General features: G+C 40.6%; 1 protein-coding gene across 1 annotated transcript in view; it reads left to right on the top strand.

Moving 5' to 3' along the window:
• Rab11 (RAS oncogene family member Rab11) overlaps positions 1-11,115 on the top strand; it is a 46,341-nt gene extending 35,226 nt beyond the window's left edge. The window contains exons 3-5 of the mRNA XM_065227120.1: positions 5,111-5,232; positions 5,293-5,641; positions 9,838-11,115. Coding sequence (XP_065083192.1) covers positions 5,111-5,232; positions 5,293-5,641; positions 9,838-9,974 — 608 coding nt within the window. The 3' untranslated portion in view covers positions 9,975-11,115. The remainder of the gene's footprint in view (positions 1-5,110; positions 5,233-5,292; positions 5,642-9,837) is intronic.
• Positions 11,116-17,886: the final 6,771 nt, after the last annotated feature.

The raw sequence follows: 17,886 nt of genomic DNA, 5'->3' as shown, positions 1-17,886 counted from the left end.
CAATAGGGGCCGCCAAACGACGTATAATAACTTTTGACTCAAAAACCAGTATTTTTTAGCATGAAAGCTAGCGATTTGCATTTGTATGATTAAAACCCTGCTAAATATGTTAAACATTGCTATCACTATGAGATTATATGTGTTTACTTGGAAATAGGAATAACTTTTCGGTCATCAAAACAAAACTTTATTTTTCTCGGATTGGTGCAAATGTTACTTACGACATAATGAAAATTTGCTCTTGATTTACTGTTTTGCAGATGCATTTTGATGCGATCTGTTATGCTAAGGCTGGCAAAAGCACCAGATTGAGCAAAACTGCAATCCCTACATTGTGTGCTTATTTGATCAATGACGATAACGATACAAACGACGAAGACGACGGGTACCCAGCGATCCTATCGACATCCTTACCACTCTATTCCTGCCCGTCGCTTCTGGATCACACATACGCTGATTTCAAAGCAATCCCGCCGGATTTTCAATTTGATGACATTGAAAACGCGGGTCAAGAAATCATTATCGCCACGGAGAATGCGTCGACAAAGTCAAAAGCAACCAAGATTAAAATTTCTGATTGTTGCAAAACGAAAAAGCAAATCAAAAGCTATGACAGGTACTTAAATATGATTTACAAGATTTTGTTTCAATAAATATTCTACCCAACTACCTATATATATTCTAAATATGCAAAAAAAAAAAAAATGAAAAAAAGGGTGATGAAATGGAAGAAAGAAGCGCTTTTGTGGAAGACTTCTAGCTTTTTCGGCATCAAAATGATTGTTGCTTGCTCCGATTTTCATACTTCTAGTGGATAGACGATAATCAATTTTTAATTACGTAACGATTGTTCACTTCAATCCCTACAAGTTGTCTCTATTTCAATGGAAAATAACTCCTTTGCGTGAAAACTACTTATAACACCCTCTCCCTGGTTCACAATAAGTAACAGAAACGCCGAACGTCCAAAAACATTTGTATTCTGCACCGTCATTAACTGCCATTTCAAAAAAACTATCTTGAAAAAAAAAACAATACGCAGATTTTTTCCGATTAACAATACTTCCCCCACTTTATTGAATCAAAATTTCGGTTCGCAGTGACAGATCATGACTGGTTCGCATTGACGTTTACGCGATCGGCTTCAGAGCTAGCTGGCGCCTCTCTCTTGGGTCATGACCAAGTAAGTTTCCGAAAGTTGATTGAATGTTTGGAACCTAATTTTGAATAATAAAGGAACTGATTTTCTAATTTCAAAAATTGAATCAACAACCGCCTAATTTAAACATGAATGAATTGTGCATTTTAAAGTTAAATTTCTTTATTATTTATTTTTTTATAATTAATAATATATTTATATTATTGAATGAAGCAGCAAAAATAATCTCGTAGTTCTACGTCAAAAACATTTCAAGCCATAGGTAATCAAATTACATACTTAAAAAATGCTATACTTACGAACGGCATCAAGATCATTTTTGTTTAAACATTTTAGCACAGACAAACAGACGTAACTCTTTGAAAAACTTGTTCTTGAAAACATAGTATCTCAAAACATATAACCTCAGTAACGACATCTCTCTGGCTTCTCGCGGAAAACAAGCTTGCTCGCTAACTCGTAAACAATATTGCATAAAAGTTCTATAGAATGTATAGAAACGTCCAAGTGATCTGATGCCAGCGCTGCGGCGAGTAGTTCGCGCAACTGATAATATTCAAATCAACCGTTAAATGCATGAACGAAGATACACAATGAAGAGTTACGTCTGTTTGTCTGTGATTTTAGCATGTGAAATTTCAAAATCTTGGTAGGCTTTTTTTTACACGGTACATATCTCCGTAAAAAGGCCCGATTGTCCGTAAAGTATTATCTGATCGTAAAGCAAAAATTGAAAAAAAAAATCAATCGTAAAGTATCTAAATACTAAATAAATGAAACATTGGGCAATTTTCGATGCATTTAATGAAAATAATTGAGTGAATTGGCGTCTTGCAGTGAAACTTTTCCAAGATTTCGCCACCTACATTTCGAAGTGAGAACTACTAGAAGGAGGATAGTTTCCAAATAATTCCAAAACTTGATTAACTCAACACGCACCATACCATAAAATGGTGCTAGATGGTCTTCAAAGTGATAACAAGATGACAAATCATCTTTATTTTGAGTAATTGAGCAATTTACCATCATATTTACGATGCAGCATTGATGGAGCCGTGAAATGAAATGAATATATCTTATGAAAGTTCACCTGGAAAAGTCAAAGATGCACATCAGTCTGATCGTAAAAACGTTTTCTTCTTCATTTCGAATGTTATATTGGAAGGATTTCACGTAGGCTTGATGAAAATTATGATTTAATGCTAATTTTCACGAATTTTATATGCAGTCTGTCAACATTATTGGCTACAAATCTCTTTAATAAAGAATTAAAAAAAAAAAAAAATGTCAACATTATCATCATCATGCAGTGGCGACATCTGCGTTCACGGAAACCGCAAAATACGCAAAAATGACTATAAAGGACTCAATTTTGACTATAAAGTATGCATATTCGGCTAAAACGGGACTACACCTACAATGTGTGTATTTTTTACACATTTTATGAGTATCTGGAACTCATAAATGCATAAAATTTATTCATTTTTGTACTAGTAATTACTCATAAATGTGTAAAATTTTACTTATTTTTTGGGTAGTCTCGTTTTCATTCAAATATGTGTACTTTATAGTCATAAAAGAGTTTTTTGCGATTACCGTGTTGAGCTTTTGCGGCAATCATCCAATTGATCAGTTCACGAAGATTTGCCGCACTCTTCTCTCACCCGTAAGTTTTGACAGTTTTGGGTGGTTTGTTTTGGCTCCCATTCGTTGCTATCTCTTTTACTCAGAAGCAAAATGATAGGGAGCAAAAAGTGAGGTTAGGGACCGTGCACTGATCTATTGGCGAATCAAAGCAAAGCCAAAACTGGCCATGCGACACCTAGTTTTCAGATCCGCATTTAAAAAAATGATGATGTACTAAAAAATGTCATGCAATTTGACAGATATCAAAACGTCATTACCATTTTCACTCATTCGCCATCTGTGAGTCAATCGTCACTTTGATTCTTCAATTAGTAATCGTCAAATTTTGAGATTTATATTTATCAATGTGCAGATTGTGCAGGGTAATTTTTTGGTATTATCACGATGAGAAACAGCTAGTTAAATGAAAGATGTCCAATATTACATAATCACTCAATTTCAGAAGGTTGTTATTAAAATTGTGTGAAATTTCGTAGAATGATAGAAGTACAACGGTTTTAGTGACGGTATGATTGGTATGATTTTAGCTGATTCTATTATTCTAACACGCACTGTATATCGAGCCCCATATGTAACTATGTTTTCGACTCTAAATTAGGACATTTTCAGTGTGGCACTGCCAACATTAGATAGTGTTCTAAAATCAGACCAGTTAAACCATCAATGGTGAATTTGATAACCAGTGGCGTTTCCTTAACCTCAATCTACCTGTGCACCAACTCTCAAAACATAAACAATAATTATCAAAATATTGCTTGCAATGGATAGATATCGAGTTAACTAGAAGATTAAGTGTATTTTTCAACCGATTCGAGAATGAATCTGGTTTTGAAAGTTGGTGCACAATACGGGACGCCACTGTTGACAACTAAAAGAAATTCGAATCGATGTCTTTTCTGAAGATCTAAAAAAAAACAGCTGTTTTGAAACGATTTTATAAAGTGGATTATTGAGCTTTAATTCCGTCAATCGACCCCCGTTCGCGAGTAAGCACGTAAAGTAAAAGTCCATTTTCCTTATCAATCAGCTCTTGAAGTTCTTTCTATTCTCGTTCGTAGATACTTGATGTTCGTCCTACGCGAGATAACTCATCGACAAGCTGCTAGTTAGTAGTGCATGTTCCTATACTATGTAATATTTACAGTTTCCTGCTGTATGCTGCGAGCGTAGCGAAGAAAGATTAGCTTCGCTGTCGAAGCTAAGTGATATGTAAATGAAATACCGTACTATCTCGCGAAAAACCACCCCCTCGGTCTTGCAGCCTCATTTCTTCCATAATGGGGGTGTTTTTAAACGTTGCAGGGTGTTTAGTCAGGCCTCCCAATAGCCTATTCTGTAAAGGCATACCATACCGGTGCGGTGGGTTCGGAAATTCCTCTGCTTCCCTGGGCATAGAGTATCATCGTGCTTGCCACAAATTATAAAAATGCAAAAATTATAAAAGCCGAGGAAGCTTTCAAGCAAAACAACAGTTTTGAGAGCAGGCGTGAAGTGCCAGTTGGAACTAAATAATCAAGAAGAAGAAGGATCATCATCCTAATGTCCCTTTAGTTTCACATATAGTTACACTTTACGATGCTGCTTCTGCATACAACACATGGAATCGTAGCAGAGTCGTCGTCTACCCGAATAATTACATTAAGCTGACTAACATGCAGCATTATACTCATTATAGTGGTGTTACCTCATTGTGTTGCTCACTGTAACAGCTCCATCTGCGAGTGCAGACATTGCAAAATAATACCGGCATCGATTTCTACTTTACATATCTGGCACCGTTGCTTCAGAGCTCGTCCCGTAGGTGATAACAATTCGGTCACGGGTAGCAAAATCTGACGATTTCGGTGTCTCAGCCTGAGGTCATCTGACATAATGTCAATGTTCTTGTCTTCGTAATTGAATCAATTGAAACCTGCAGCTGGTTCCAGGGTTTCGCTTTTTTGAGCCACGATCTTCCAATGCTCATGACTTATGAGTAATCATACAAACGTTTCTTCTTTATCTTATCACATAAAACCGTGCTCATTGTATTGTGTTATGTGTCGTCGTAAAACATTCCACGTTGCGCTCACGACAGATGACGACACTGTGTGACCACGACGACAGCGACGACTGATTCAGCAATCAATTTCCGAAGCAGACCGTTAGTCATTCTGTACAAGCGCCAAATACGGCGCTGACTTAAGCCAATTATCACCAAACTCCCACCCACGCACATCACTATGATCATCCAATCCGCCCCAAACAACTTCAATGCAGGCAAACGTTTAAATATGTTTGTTTTTCTCTTTCTCTTTCTTACAGTTGTACTGATTGGAGACTCCGGCGTCGGTAAAAGTAATCTGTTATCGCGATTCACTAGGAATGAATTCAACTTGGAATCGAAATCAACCATAGGAGTAGAGTTTGCTACTAGAAGTATAGAGGTAGGTGCTGGTGGTTCATTCCGTGTGCTCTAAAATCCCAACATGAATCCTTACTTGCAGGTCGATGGCAAAACAATCAAAGCCCAGATATGGGACACGGCCGGCCAGGAACGCTACCGAGCGATTACGTCCGCGTATTATCGGGGCGCGGTCGGGGCACTGCTCGTATACGACATAGCTAAGCACCTAACGTACGAGAATGTGGAACGGTGGCTGCGTGAACTGCGCGACCATGCCGATCAGAACATTGTGATCATGCTGGTCGGCAACAAGAGCGATCTGCGGCATCTACGTGCGGTGCCTACGGATGAGGCGAAGGGATTCGCCGAACGGAACGGCCTCAGCTTCATCGAAACGTCGGCGCTGGATTCGACCAATGTTGAAACTGCATTCCAGAACATACTCACAGGTAGGTTTGGAGGGTTAATGTTAACGTTCGGTTTTCAGACGAAGAATAGGGGTTTTGATTTTGTAAAGTTAGTTCAACGAGTCTTCCTGAGGCGATATTTACAATAAGCATGTTGAGCAGCGGCATAGCTCTGATTTGACGTCCCCGGATTCTAAGAAGAACAGTGGAGAGGAAGTATACGATGTTCTGCATTGGGGTCTTTTTTGACCCGGCATCACTTTAAAAAAGCTGTAGTTTTGTAACGAAATATGATAGAGACCTAAAATTTCCTGACTATTTCTAACGTTAGGAAACGCTGTCTTATTGTTTTATTGTTGTTTTACATCAACAGGCTGGATGAAGCCCCAATGATGTTAACTTTATCAACTATAGTAAAAAAAGTACATTCAAGCATGGTCATAACATAAAAAATATATATATCTTATAGTCAGTTACTCCTGCCGGCGAAAAACAGAAGAAAACTTTCGACGAAGCGCATCACGGGAGAGATGAAAGTCGAAAACAGATGCGACTCTGTTGAATGTTCTCTGCAGTCCGCAAATCGCACCGTATGCTCCATAATTTGTGCAACGTAGAGGCAGTCTTAGCATAAGGTTATAACGAAACGGGCGGGGTTGAACATTCAGGTCAATTTGCCTCAGGATAGCCTCGCAATCTGTCCTTCCTTGCAGGATATCGGCCACGATTAGGGCTATGCTTGTGTCTCTTCTAGTCCGGAGAAGTTCTAGGTCGATAAGTTGACAACGGCTTTCGTAACTGGGTAATCGAAACGGATCATTCCAAGGCAATTTACGCAACGCAAAACGAAGAAAACGACGTTGAACGGATTCAATTCTCTCGGCACCGTTGTTGTAGTTTGGGTTCCAAACCGCTGCACAATACTCAAGCGTCGATCGAACAAACGAACAATAGAGATATTTTAGACAGTAGATATCAGTGAAGTTTTTAGCTATCCTAAAAATGAACCCTAAAGTTCTTGACGCTTTATCAACAACAACATATGCAATATGTTGCTTGAATGAAAGCTGCGAATCCAAGATCACACCCAAGTCTTTCACCTGATTCACGCGTTCGATTGTCGAGCCAAGCAGGTCATTTTTTTTTTTGCTTTATTAGAGAGATTTTTAGCCTTAGGCTGCGAGGGGTGGAGACTTCAGATGGGTGTCCCTTCTTCTTTCTTCTTTTTCGCATATCAAGCTTATTGCTTATCGCATATTAGCTTATCGCGTGCTCTCAACTTAGTGTTCTAAATGCACTTCCACAGTTATTAATTGAGAGCTGTCGATGCCTGGTACCAATGTATGAATTTGTATATTGCGTGGCAAGCACAATGATACTCTATGCCCAGGGAAGTCGAGAAAATTTCCAACCCGAAAGATCCCTCGACCGGACCGGGAACCGAACCCGCCGCCTCCGGCTTGATAAAACCGTGCCTGTACTGACTAGGCTATGAGGCCCCAGACGGGAGTCCCCCTAATTAACTAATAAGAAGGGGAGGTGAGGTTCCAGAAGAGAACCCCGAGGATACGGAGTTAGAATATGGGCGGGAGCTCCAGAAGGGAGTCCCCATAATAACAGAGTTTTAATATTTCAGAGTTGGGAATTTTCCTTTAATGCTACCGATGTTACTGTCCTTTCGAATAATCGTGGTCCGTGTCCTGTTCCTTTGTAGTCGCTGTGTTTAATTTTAGTGCTCTCATTCGTCCATTTCCGTGTCCTTGTACGTGCGTTGCCAAGCAGGTCATAGCTAAATATTATCGGTTGTTGTTTTCGTGAGACCGTAATAGCGGAGCATTTGGCTGGGCTCATTACAATTCTGTTTAACCTGCACCCACTAGCGAATACATTCAGTTGACGTTGATGAAAGTGACAGTCAGCAATGGAGCAGATTCGTAGGAAGATTTTGAGGTCATCTGCATATGATAACCGAGGACCTTCGATGACCAGATGCACGTCGTTGAAGTACAGTATAAAAATTAACGGTCCCATGTGGCTTCCCTGAGGTATACCTGATGTGGCGAAGGAGCTAGCTGATCTGCAATCTCCTATGGCAACTTTTAGTTGCCGACCGGTAAGATATGAACGTCGAAAGAAGCTTTCATTGGCTTCTAGGAGTGGCGCTACAAAACAAGTGACACATTGGCATTAGCGGGTCAAATCAGACCTAGACTGCAACTCGCTCCCAAAAATCAATGTTTGAACCGAACCGATTGACCTCAAATGAAAGATGAAGCACTGACAGACATAACGCATTGTGTATTTTTCACTGTAAATCATCGTCCCTAAAACACTACCGACTCCTGCTGTGTACACTGTCATGGGCAGTACATGTAATCGTCAAACTCATGGAGTTGACTATGCCCGCCACAGGCGGCGGGAACCAGTTCCGATAGGGTCCTAAAAATGACACTTCCCAAACCTTATGCACTAGTACCGTCCTACGGCTCAAATTTTATGATTTTTCATGCAGAAGAAAATAGACATCATACCATGGACCAACCGGGGGATATAATCACTTCTGAATACCCGGAACCGGTTCCGGTAGGACCCCAAAAAGGACACTTTCAAAACCTCATGTACTGGTACTGTCAGACGGCTTAAAATTTATGACTTTTCATCCAGAAGTAAATAGACATCATGCCATGGACCAACAAGTGGAGCGGGCCACATCAGGATACCCGGAAACAGTTCTGATAGGGCCCCATACAGGACACTTCCAAAATGTAACTGGTATCGTCCGACGGCTTAAAATTTATGATTTTTCATGCAGAAGCAAATAGACATCATGGCATGGAGCTACCTACGTTGAACAGACGAAAGGTTGAAGGTACAAATGGTCGAATGATAAGAAGGGGCTCAAAAGGTCGAATGATGCAAAGGAGGACAAAAGGTAGAAAAAAAGAACATAAGATCGAATGGACAAAAGGTTGAATGACATCCATATTTGACGCAGTTAAGGAATTATCAAATTCAATCAACACTCGATGAATGTCTTTGTAATTTTGCGTCCCACTATTTAAAATATCGACGAAAATGAAATAATGTAAAACTTGACGAACTTGTTAAAAATGTTGTGAAAAATGGCTTTCTTTTGATATCGTACGTCGTGTTTATTTATTTTCCATATGTTCCGTCGTGTTCCAAATTTTCCTATGTTCCTAGTTTGACGCACTATAAAAATGTTACACATTCGATCAATAAGCTTCGTTAAATACGTAGCAAGTACTTAACACTATAATATTTCATTAATGAGTTCGGCCTTTCCGGAACAGATTTAGAACATGTCGTAGACATAGATTTATCATCCAAGAATAGCTTATCTCTGCACGCTAGCACACACGTGATGAACGGTTATCATCGGCCGTTTAGTGGAGGAACCAAAACTAAAGCCCTACAGTAAAAGTATGGACGACTGAAACCAGAAAACTGAAAAGAAGTTGTTCCAATCGAGCAAAGCAGTGCATTTTGAGAGTTTGATTGGAACAGCTTTTGGCAGACGTCCTTACTTTTAATAAAGGGCTTTACTGTGAACGAGTGCTTCCCATTGAGAGCGTTGCTGGCTGCTTGCAGAACTAACACTTGATCACTTTATTTTGTAGTATTGACCACTAGGAAAATTCCCCTAATTTGGGCCCATACACAAATTCAGCAATCGACTAAATTTTCAATAGCGACCAAAAATATCCATTAGTACCATACCAATAACGCGTTAATCTAGATAAAATTGATAAATAGCAGATTTTTAGCGATGGGCCCAATCTTAGATGCATAGGCCAACATTAGAGGTTTTTCCCCTTTATAAACCGTTTTTACTGAGATGAGCGAACTGCGAACTGAAAGTCCTTGGTCAGATGCTCGACTGAGAATCGAATATGGTGACTTCACGGTACCGCTTAGATTTTCAAGATTCCTGCGTTGGATTTTATTGAATTCGTCTTCGACATGCATCATTGGATAGGTTGTCAAGCCATTTATGGAGGAATGCTTCATAATTCGGATTAAATTTGATTGCCAACCCTGTATACTGCCGGTGGATGCACAACTGGACCAGGGGAATCCCTTAGCACATCTACACAATTTTGCGTGTAGATTTGTAGTAAATAAGTGGGAGTCGAGCAAAGTATGGTGCTGGCATTTTGTGATCATTCTTTCATGCTAAAAATTCTCTCTTGCTTCATTCTCATTATTCTACGCAGAAATCTATCGGATTGTCTCGCAGAAGCAAATCCGAGATCCCCCGGAAGGAAGCGTAATCAGACCGAACCTGGAAAACATCGACGTGAAGCCGACCAATCCAGCGACCGACTCGGTGCGAAAACAATGTTGCCAGTGACCGCCACAAGCAGAAACAACGCGATCTGTTTTTAGTTCTGCTACAACAACAACAACAACTAGAACTACTACTGCAATTGCACCTACTACTACTACTACTACTATTACTACTATTATTATTACTGCTGCAGCGACAGCGTCGTCAACAACAACAACATCAAAGAAGCTCTTTCTCGATAGTAATAATAGACCCGGTAATACGCTTTTGATTTGAACATGAAACCCAAAAACTAAGCAACATGAAATGAAATGTTATTGATTAACAACCCTCCCCATTACCTACTAAAGATACAAAGCAGAATAAAGTAGTCAAATTGGGAAATAAACTAAGAGGAATACCAGCTAATTAATTAACACATACTACTATTATCCCTCCTTAAAACGAAAAATCAAATGACAAAAAAAAACCTTTTCAGCAGTACTAGATGTCAAATTTTCCATCGAGTAATCATCGTTGGACACACGATACTTGTTGTTTGAGAGAAACCGAAGAGTGCTAATCCCCATTTTTGTATTCTCAATTATGACTGTTCCCTTTAAAATGAAAACCTAGAGCGCATGAATCGCCAACAAAAATCGTTAAGTTATTTTGTTCATGATTGGAAAATAATTGATGTTTCCACGCCTATGAAAAATTGCACACACCTTAGAGATACTACAACTCTGATTCACAGACACACTCGATGGGCTGATTAAGACAAGCAAAAATGATTCACTTTTTCCCGTTTTCTGTTACAAATTATTTTCTAGTGATAGATATTCAAGCCGGTTTGACATATTTCTTACAAAAAGTATACATACACACACACACACACACACACACACACACACACACACTGCAGTAAAGCAACGCAAACCAGCTAGTAGAAATTTCGCTTTAGTGAATTTAAAAGCTGCTTTGATGCAACACAGAAGACGTAAGATTGAGAGTGTCCTGGATCGGGACACTCGCATGCGATGGATGGAAAGAAGGCACGCAAATAATGAAAAAAAAAACAGCAAAACTGGGCTAGAAAAAATGCAGTAAAAGTCGTATAAGAACATTAATAGGTGATATGCTGAGAAGAATGAAGTTTATTTTAAATTAATTATGATCAAAATGGTAATACAAATAAAATTCACTTGGAGAGTAAACAAAGTGATGGCGAACGGAGTTTTCTTTATTCCAATAAATTCTGCTTTCCCTCATTGCGCCCGAGGAGTTGCGAAACGTTGGCAAACGAAGAGGTGAGTACCCAAGAAACTAATCCAGTCGAAAGTGTTCGAATATTCCCGAAAATATGTGTCTCTAGAGAAACGAAATGTGCTTTACCTACTATCAGTTCAATATTAAATTGATTATGATTTTATTATAACTTTATGTTCATCACGCACCGTACCATTTCTGTTGTCGCTTTCCACATCTACGTAAACATCTTATCCACGTGTTACTGTACTCTTTAATTGTTAACCCTGGGACGTAGGAACATGTTCTTCAAATTTTAAATTGGTCGCAAAAAAACAGCAGCGAGCAGTAATTGTAGTAGTCAATAAGTCGAAGGAAGGGCGAAAAACAAAGATCGGCAATTATTTATATAGAAGAAAGAAGATGAAAGGTAATAGATAATAGGTAAAAACAAAAACATTCAAAAAATATATATAATAAAACGAACTAATAAATAAATAAAGTAAACAGAAAAGAAGCAAAACAAAGGTAAAACAGTAATGATGAGAAAATCACATTAACGGCAGAAGATTTGACAGAAAATTGCACCAATTTTATGTTGAATTATAATTGATTTAAAATTTACTATTATTAACTATTATATACTATTAAACAATATACTCTATTATTATTACAAAGGAAACGTAATAAAAGAACGGCTTTTGTGCTTTCCTCATCTGTGTAGCATAATATCGCATCCCTCTGCTTCAAGTTTTACCAGCTTTTCTTTGTATCGCTTTTATTTTTTTTTTGTGTCGCAAAAGCATATACAGTCATTTTAGGCCATACATGAGATGTAAACCTTAATTCATCCACCTTCGGTGAGAACTGACCATTCTTACATATTTATATTCAAACATCAATGCAAAATTTCTGGCCTCCTTCAATCCAAGCCAGCGTGTGGTCTTGGGCTGACCACGACAGTATCGGGGAACTTCTTTCGAATTTGAACTGGCACAGGATACTCGTCCCTGCCGATCTCAATGCAGCTGCCCAAACGCTCTCGCATATTTTGGCTTACGTCATTGAGCGACACGTTCCGAAAAAAGTTCCTAAACAAAATAATCATCTCCCTTGGCAAACAAGTGAACTCCGTATGTTAAAGATATTCAACGGAAGCTTCGATCTCACCCGAAAAATTATGTGAATGAGCAACGAAAGGAGTCTGGCCTTCCATCGACTATGGTACTGAACGACGAAGAAGCTTCATCCCCTCAGGACATTTGCCTTCTGTTCTCAACCAAGTTTGCGAGTGTATTCTCGGATGAGAACCTACCTGAAAAGCACGTTTCTCTAGCAGCCAGTAATGTTCCAATGTCTGGTCAATCTTTGGCAGCTATCAACATCGACCTCGCTATGATAACTAGGGCGGCTTCGCAACTGAAGCCTTCATTTAAGCCTGGACCTGACGGAGTTCCTTCCGCCTTTCTCAAACAACACATCGATAGCCTGGTGGTTCCTCTCTGCCTTCTGTTCGAAATGTCCCTCTCCAGTAGGGTGTTTCCTTCCTGCTGGAAATCAGCTGAGATGTTTCCAGTGCATAAGAAGGGATGCAAATCTAAACTGTTCGAGTTGGTCGTTATGGAACCATTAGGTGGTGGCCAGGGTAGACGCGATTCGCGATGCGACGCGACCAATTCAAAGGAATCTTATTATTTATTATTATTTCTTGCGTGTCGCGTCTACCCTGGCCGCCACCTTAGTCTCTCACTTCAAGCAGCACTTGAGCGAAGACCAGCATCCTATAGCGATCGCCAAACTCGATAGGCTCGGTATAAACGGCAGTCGCCTACGATGGTTCGCATCCTATCTATCTGATCGACAGTTGCAATCGACGACTGCCGATCTCCTTCGTTCCCTGCCACTATTTCAACGACGTCAATTTCGTCCTCGACGGTCCACGAGTGTCGTTCGCAGACGACATGCCAACTGAACCGCATGGTTGTAAATCCAACAAAATATTCAGTAATCACGTTCACACGGAAGAAACATCCAATTACATTCAGTTATATCCTAGAAGGCGTTTGCCTTGGAGGTATCCTCATCGCCTTCCAAGCTACGAAAGTCGGTGCCAGTTAATACACGTGGATCCTTTGTGGAGTCGAAGAGATACGACAAGGGCCCTGTTTGTGGCAGACATTCTACAGGGCAGAATCGATTGTCCTTCTATTCTACAACAAATCGACGTTCAACCACGAGCACTCCGCAACAACGATACCTTTTCGTCGTAAAAACTATGGTGCTTTCAATGGGCTACAAAGGGTTTTCAATCGTGTTGCTTCCTTATTTGATTTTCACTTGGCACGCGAGACGCTGCGTCAGAGATTCCGTGATATACATACATACATTTATTTGTACAACATCACATTTAAGATAAGACATAATCAACAATAGTACGCCACAATACTCGGTTTGCGGCTGCCGCTCTCCATCCTCGGTCATGCCCAATGCTCGCTAGATCGCGCTCTACCTGGTCCGCCCATCGTGCTCTCTGCGCTCCACGCCTCCTTGTGCCAACCGGATCAGTAGCGAACACCAACTTTGCAGGGTTGTTGTCCGGCATTCTTGCAACATGTCCAGCCCACCGCATCCTTCCGGCTTTGGCCACCTTCTGGATGCTGGGTTCGCCGTAGAGTGCAGCGAGCTCGTTGTTCATTCTTCGCCGCCACTCACCGTTCTCCTGCACACCGCCGAAGATCGTCCTTAGCACACGTCGCTCGAAAACTCCGAGTGCTTGCAGGTCCTCCTCGAGCATAGTCCATGTTTCGTGTCCATAGAGGACCACCGGTCTTATTAGCGTTCTGTACATGGTACATTTGGTGCGGGGTGAATCTTTTTTGACCGTAGTTTCTTCTGGAGCCCGTAGTAGGCACGACTTGGATCGTGTCGTCCGCAAAACACACAAATTGACCGGATTTCGTGAAAATCGTACCCCGGCTGTTGAGCCCGGCTCGTCGCATTACACCTTCTAGAGCAATGTTGAAGAGTAGGCATGAGAGTCCGTCACCTTGTCGCAGTACCCGGCGAGATTCGAATGAACTGGATAGTTTACCCGAAACCCTTACGTAGTTTTGCACACCGTCCATCGTTGCTTTGATCAGTCTGATCAGCTTCCCAGGAAAGCCGTTCTCGTCCATGATTTTCCATAGCTCTGTGCGGTCGATACTGTCGTATGCCGCCTTAAAGTCGATGAACAAATGATGCGTTGGGACCTGGTATTCACGGCATTTCTGGAGGATTTGCCGTACGGTGAAGATCTGGTCCGTTGTCGATCGGCCGTCAATAAAGCCGGCTTGATAACTTCCCACGAACTCGGTCATTTTAGGTGATAGACGACGGAAGATGATCTGGGATAGCACTTTGTAGGCGGCATTCAAAATGGTGATCGCTCTGAAGTTCTCACATTCCAAATGGTCGCCTTTCTTGTGAATGGGGAAGATTACCCCCTCCTTCCACTCCTCCGGTAGCTGTTCTGTTTCCCAGATCCTGACTATCATCCGATGCAGGCAGGTGGCCAACTTTTCTGGGCCCATCTTGATGAGTTCGGCTGCGATACCATCCTTACCAGCTGCTTTGTTGTTTTTGAGCTGCTGAATGGAGTCATTAACTTCCCTCAGCGTTTGAGTTGGGTCAGTTCTGTCCTCTGCTGCACTGACGTAGTCGTTTCCTCCATTGCGCTGGTCTCCCGTGCCTACGTTCTCCTTGCCATTCAGGTGCGCATCGAAGTGCTGCTTCCACCTTTCAATCACCTCACGTCCGTCCGTCAAGAGGCTCATGTCCTTATCCTTGCACATTTCGGCTCGCGGCACGAAGCCGTTGCGGGATGCGTTGAGCTTCTGGTAGAACTTCCGTGTTTCGTGGGAACGGCACAGCAGTTCCATTTCCTCGCACTCCGCTTCTTCCAGGCGACGTTTTTTCTCCCGAAAGATGCGGGTCTGCTGTTTCCGCTTCTGTTTATACCGTTCCACGTTCTGCCGTCGACTTCTTTCCACGTACCCGATGGTGCTCTCGGCTGCGTCGGTGATGGCTGCTTTTACTGTACTCCAGCAGTCCTCTAGAGGGGGCACATCGAGCTCACCCTCCTCTGGCAACGCTGCCTCGAGATTCTGCGCGTATGCTAAGGCGACATCCGGTTGCTTCAGTCGCTCTAGGTTGTACCGTGGCAGGCGTCGGTACCGTACATTGTTGATGACGGAAAGTTTTGGGCGCAGTTTGACCATTACCAGGTAGTGGTCAGAGTCGCTGTTAGCGACACGATAGGTCCTGACGTCGATAATGTCGGAGAAGTGCCGTCCATCAATCAGAACGTGGTCGATTTGCGATTCCGTCTGCTGTGGTGATCTCCAGGTGTAACGATAGGGGAGGTGGTGTTGGAAGAAGGTGCTACGTATGGCCATGTTCTTGGAGGCGGCGAAATCGATGAGTCGTAGGCCGTTCCCGTTCGTCAGCCGGTGGGCGCTGAACTGAACCGTGATATATTTTTAAGAATTAAGAATTAAGTTGGACTTCACGGCCTTTGCAGCTTATTACTTCTTGACTATATTGTAATTCCTAGTATTGCTTAATCCATCATTAGGACTAAACCCAGTCTGTTGATGTAGAACCAAATAAACAAATGATCTTATTTTTGTATTTTAATGTGATTTGATGTGCCGCATTGAAGCACCTTGATCATGTCCAGGTGTGGCCAATGAGATCGGACACTTAATATCACATTTTTCTCCAATAATAATGATGACTTTTGGATCTAGCCAGATATGTATTGTACTCCCCAGAATAAGGGGGAGATTATTTTGCGTCGCGAGTAAGGTGAGGTGACAAAAGTCAACGCGAGTGAGGTGACTCTCCGTGCAAATCAAATGGAGTCACCTAACTCGCGGTGAATATTAACTCCTCAGTAAGTCCTCACTAGTGACAGCGAGTTACCTCACGTCACTCGCGGCGCAGAATAGGCCTCTCGGGGCTTTCTGGAGTGCCTGGCGGATGATTTTTTTTTTCAAAAGTAGCAAATGAGGCTCGGGAAGCCACAGCCTAAAGAATTATTGGCCGATGAAAAAAAAACGTGAAATTTCATACCTAAGATTTTTCCTTTTTTGAAAAATTTCGTGATTGTGGCACTTGAAGATAACCCTTTTTTGCTGTTTTATTTAAGCATTCCGCTAACAACCCAATTTCATTACTTCATTATGATGGCTACCAAGCCTTTGGGATTTTCCTTATTTGAGAGTTGTATAGATTTTTTCTCCTTTACTTTACTTAAATCTTTGGTTTTTATCCGTTAGGTACCCAACAAACAATTCAAAGTCACAAATAAGCATACATATTGAATAAAGGCTGTATAACAGTGTACAGTGCTGAATAAAACAGGATGTCGAATTATGTGCTGAAAAAAGCTCATTGAGATCGATAGATGCGCCTTTATTCCGCCGTTTGCTCTGATATGATTAATTTCCTTATTAAAAGCTTTATAAACGTTGACTGTCTTTCTTATTCAGAACCAGATGTTTGATCTAATAACAAACTGAATAAGTGTAATTTGCATATACATAGTCGCTTTTATTCGACTGTTTTCAATTGATTGAATAAAATGCTTTATTAAACGTCTTATAAATGTTTTCTAGTTCTATTATTAGATTTCATTGCATTGCTTTACAATATTGCTGTATAAAGGTGAATACACTCAGCAAAATAGCTCTTATACCACCCAACAAACAATTCAAAGTCACAAATAAGCATATATATTGAATAAATGCTGTGTGCAATGCTGAATAAAAAGAGTTGTAAAATTATGTGCTGAAAAAGCTCATTGAGATCGATAGATGCACATTTATTCCACTGTTTGCTCTGATCTGATTAATTTACTTATGAACAGCTGTAAAAGTGTTAAATGTCTTCCCAATTCAACACCAGAAGTTCGATCTAATAACAAACTGAATTAGTGTAATATTTACATACATTGACTCTTTAATTCGACTGTTTTTAATTGATTTATTAACATGCTTTATTAGACGTCTAATAAATGTTCTCCGGCTCCTTTATTAGATATCATTGCATTACTTTACAATATTGTCGAATAAAGGTGAATACAGTCAGCATAATTGCTCTTATCTTATACCACTATGCGTCCATGTTGTAATCACATGATTTGTAAATGCTTTATAAACGACGTATTAGATTCATTATTCGACAACACTGATTCAGTCTTACACCTATCGAAATCAGTAGAGTAGTGGTTACCGTTTCCGCTTTCCAATTAGAAGGTCATGAGTTCAATCCCAAGCTCTACCATTTATTTATTTGTGTAGAACATAATTAATTTAAATAGTAATCATCGATGACATGACTCAACGATAATGAATGCATTGATCTAGTTTAAAATATAACCGAGCATCCTTTCTTTCGACTTGGAGATGTGAAGAGACAACATTGGTCTCATTTAAAACAACAGTTAATGAATTAATCATTCCCACAGGGCCTTGAAGGAGCTAGAGTTGCGATCGGGAGTGCTGATAAGTATTTACTTTCATTAAGAGATGAACTAGCCTATGGCTAAAAATCTCTATTATAAAGAAAAAAAAAATTACTTTCATGCAAGCTTTTATAGATTATTGAGTTGCCCATATGATGAATTCTAGGATAGCTCAGATGACAAGGCAAGCGGCTGGTGATCGGAAGGTACATTGTTCGAATCACATACCATACAACGACA

This window comes from Ochlerotatus camptorhynchus, unplaced genomic scaffold, assembly GCF_037179485.1.
Source record: "Ochlerotatus camptorhynchus isolate MF236.1 unplaced genomic scaffold, CSIRO-AGI_Acam_v1.1 ptg000266l, whole genome shotgun sequence".
Taxonomy (NCBI): Eukaryota; Metazoa; Arthropoda; class Insecta; order Diptera; family Culicidae; genus Ochlerotatus; species Ochlerotatus camptorhynchus.
This window is presented reverse-complemented; position numbering and strand designations above follow the sequence as displayed.